General features: G+C 43.9%; 1 protein-coding gene across 1 annotated transcript in view; it reads right to left on the bottom strand.

The window, feature by feature from the left end:
• LOC140323028 (uncharacterized) overlaps positions 1-735 on the bottom strand; it is a 22,682-nt gene extending 21,947 nt beyond the window's left edge. The window contains exon 1 of the mRNA XM_072399757.1: positions 681-735. Coding sequence (XP_072255858.1) covers positions 681-729 — 49 coding nt within the window. The 5' untranslated portion in view covers positions 730-735. The remainder of the gene's footprint in view (positions 1-680) is intronic.
• Positions 736-3,656: the final 2,921 nt, after the last annotated feature.

The following is a 3,656-nucleotide window of genomic DNA, read 5'->3' as shown; positions in this document are numbered from 1 at the left end:
GTGCCCTGATCCGGAGTGCCTGTGGGGGCAGTGTCCTGATCCGGAGTGTCTGTGGAGGCAGTGCCCTGATCCGGAGTGCCTGTGGGGGCAGTGTCCTGACCCGGAGTGTCTGTGGGGGCAGTGTCGTGATCCGGAGTGTCTGTGGGGGCAATGTCGTGATCCATGGTGTCTATGGGGGCAATGTCGTGATCCGGGGTGTCTGTGGGGGCAGCGCCCTGATCCAGAGTGTTTGTGGAGGCAGTGCCCTGAACTGGAGTGCCTGTGGGGGCAGTGTCGTGATCTGGGGTGGCTGTAGGGGCAGTGTTGTGATCCGGGTTGTTTAGCAATAATATGTGCCCAAAAATGATACCAGCATTCCGAATCCCCGTGTGTGACTTTTTATGACCAAGCAGTGTGGTTGCTGGCGACTGGTTGCCAATTGGCACTATTCAGTCTAAGGTGGTGGCTATGGAGGTTAATTTGGGGCAGTTGTCACCGGTAATTTTATGAAATCAGTGCATTGGGAATTGGATAGAAAAAATAATACATTTATCCTTCATATTGAACCCCCTTTTGTCCTGCACCAGCCATGCTGGTTGTCCTATTGCAGCTTCTGCACGCCTTCTACATTGCGCCCCCACCCAGTCAAAGCTCCACATGACCCCTGCCTGTATTACCCCTCCGATTACCCCAATTCTCACCTCCATCCATGGCGACAGAAAAGATAGCGAATTCCAAATCACTGCGCATGCGCACTGCGCGCCCCACACACCGCGTTCATTGGTCTGCTCTGGACCAGTACGGGCGTAAACTGAAAGCTGAATCGCTATTGGTTCCCGGAGAGGGTGACGTCTTTGAGCTGCGCAAAGCTCCTTCAGCCATGTCAAGTATGGGTAAATGGAAACCATGCATGGGCAGGGCTGTGTTGTTACCGGGGGTCTATGGCTGTAATTTCTTGAGTAGTGAATTCACAGAGCTGACTGATGTCTGTCGGCTGCCATGGGTGGCCATTGTGATGATGCTGCCTGCTTGTTTGTCATACTGATCCAGAAGATGAAATGAAAGTGTAAACAATGTAGCTTATTTGCGGTTCTGCCTTCAGGTGTTGCATTTTTCGCGGATGGCTAAAAAATTATTATTTTAATAAAATAATTCTATTAAATTATTAAAAGGATTGAAAAGATTATATCATAGATCTGGGTTCCTACCAAACAGATCAAATCCCAGGGAACCAGTGACAGGTATTTCTGACCTCCCATATCACACTATAGGGTGTGGAAGTAATGGCCCCATCCTTGGTATCAATGGGAAGAAGAATAGGCTTCTTTTATTGATATCAATGGGAACCCAAATATACCCCAACCTTGGTGTTAATAGGGCCCCATCCTTGCTGCCAATAATAAGACAAACCTGGCCTCATCCTTGGTGTTAATGGGAAGAAGAATAGGGCTTTGTCTTTGATATCAATGGAAGACAAGTATGCCCCATCCTTGGTGTTAATAGAACAGCAAATAGGGCCCCATACCTGGTGTCAGTGGGATGACAAATAGGGACCCATCCTTGGTGTCATTAAGTGGAAAAGTAGCCCATGGTTGGGGTCAGTGAAAAGAAAAGTAGGGGCCTCAATGTTGACAGTGTAAAGAACATTTTCCCACATGTTGGTGTGAATGGCGAGACATATAGGACACCCACACCTGGTATCAGTAAGAAGGTAACCAGGACCTTATCTTTACTGACATTGGGAGGAAAATTGCCCCATCATTGGTGTCAACCAAATGAAAAACGAAACCCTGTTGATGGAAAATAATAGTCCTCCATTGTTGGTGTTGGGGAAAAAAGAACAGGGCCCCATCTTTAGTATTGTTGGAAGGACTTCTGCCCTATATTAGGGTCAATCAGCAGAATAAGACAAATGGGAAGAAGGGCTCTGTTATCAGTGTCAGTAGAAGAGCTGTGCCCCATCAATAATGCAAATACAAGAGATAACACCCCTTCATTGGTGGCAGTGGGATGGAAAACTGCCCTATTCTTGGTGTTAGTGGGAGAAGCTTCCCATTATTGGTGTCAATGAGATCAGGAAAACCCCTACTACTGGTCTTTATTGGTCACCTCCTTTGTATACATCACACTCTGATCCTCTGCTAGAAGCATAATCTCACGGCTAGAACAAAACAGGGAACACCAGACACATCAAAGCCATGTGAGGTTTGTGAAAGTCAAGTAGCAGGCGGTTTTCTGAAGGTTCAAATTATCTGATAGTCGACAACATCTACCATAGATAAACATGGATAATCTACCATAGATAAACGTCCCAATCGAACTTCTTAGAACAAATGCAGAGTACTCAACACAATTAAGACCGTGTCATGGTGACATTCTCTTGACTGAGCAGCTTACACCCTGAGGGTATACATACTTGCTGACTGGGAAATGAGCAGCAGGGTAGCCAGGTGGTAAACGGACTTGTTTTGTTATTATGAGCTATTTGATTGTTCCACAGAAACATGCAAGTTCCTCCATAGATTACTAACTTTTCTCCGTATAATTTAAAAAAAGTTTTGAGAAATAAAGGATATTTCCAATCAAAGGTCTTTAATTTTTTGTGTACTTTTTTATGGTGTCAGGATCTGTGTCTGCAGCTTTTGGGCTCCAGTACCTGTGGCATCAGTTTTGGACCAATTTTAGAATATGTTTAATTCATTGACAGGAGAATTAGGCCTGCATTTGACCACCTGATCAGCTTCTAGTGTGTTTTGCTTTCCTATAGACCTGCTAGAAGCAAACAAAAGCACACTAACCCAGGCCCTATAGCTTTTGTAAGGGGGTAGAGTTAATCTACCCCTAAGATTACACTGTTTTTTTTTTACTAATTTTTGAGTGGTGAATCTAGAAATGACCCCAGTTTTTTTGCTATCACATCCAGTTTTTACGATACACAGTACCCTTCATTTTGTCAAAAAAGTTACAAATTTTACATACAATGAAAAATAATGAAATACCTTAAATGTACTGTTTATTTAAATTTATTTTGTTGATACAAAAGGATTTATTGTAACCCTATAACATTTTTTTTTGTTTTACAGCTCTCCCCTGGAGAGCCAGTCCAGGCTCGCGTCCTCCTGTGCAGCTTGCACAGGTGGACTCACGGGGACTCGACTCGCAGGGACCCCGGACGTGAAGCAAGCTGCAGGTAAGTACCGGTACCCGGCGAATAAGACGACCCCAGACATTGGCACAGATTTTTTGGGGTTAAAAAGTCATCTTATACACCGGAAAATACGGTAACTTGAACTTTTTAAGGTACAAGTGGAGGCATAGGAAACAAACTGTAGGGGCAAGTGGGGAACACTTGTGGCTAAACCTTTTAAAATGTAATTACTATGGCAATATGAGAACATAAATCTCTACCTAGCAAAATGTGCTGCCTGCTTTGTTACATATATCTGTCTGCATCTTACCTCAAACCCCAATTTCTCTAGAATTAAGAGATGCAGGGAAAAAAAAATATAGGTGGAAGTGGGAGACACTTGTGGCTTTCACCTTTCATCACCATGGCATCATTACAACATTAAAAAAAAAAAAAAAGTCCATCAAAATGCACTTCCTTGTTACACATGACTGGACCCTTCCAGTACCTCAATAAAATTTAGTGGGCAGAGTTAATGTTCTAATGATAC

The sequence above is a fragment of the Pyxicephalus adspersus genome, chromosome 2, assembly GCF_032062135.1.
Source record: "Pyxicephalus adspersus chromosome 2, UCB_Pads_2.0, whole genome shotgun sequence".
In the NCBI taxonomy this organism is placed as follows: domain Eukaryota; kingdom Metazoa; phylum Chordata; class Amphibia; order Anura; family Pyxicephalidae; genus Pyxicephalus; species Pyxicephalus adspersus.
Note: the sequence above shows the minus strand (reverse complement) of the source record. Positions and strands in the feature narration are given on the sequence as shown.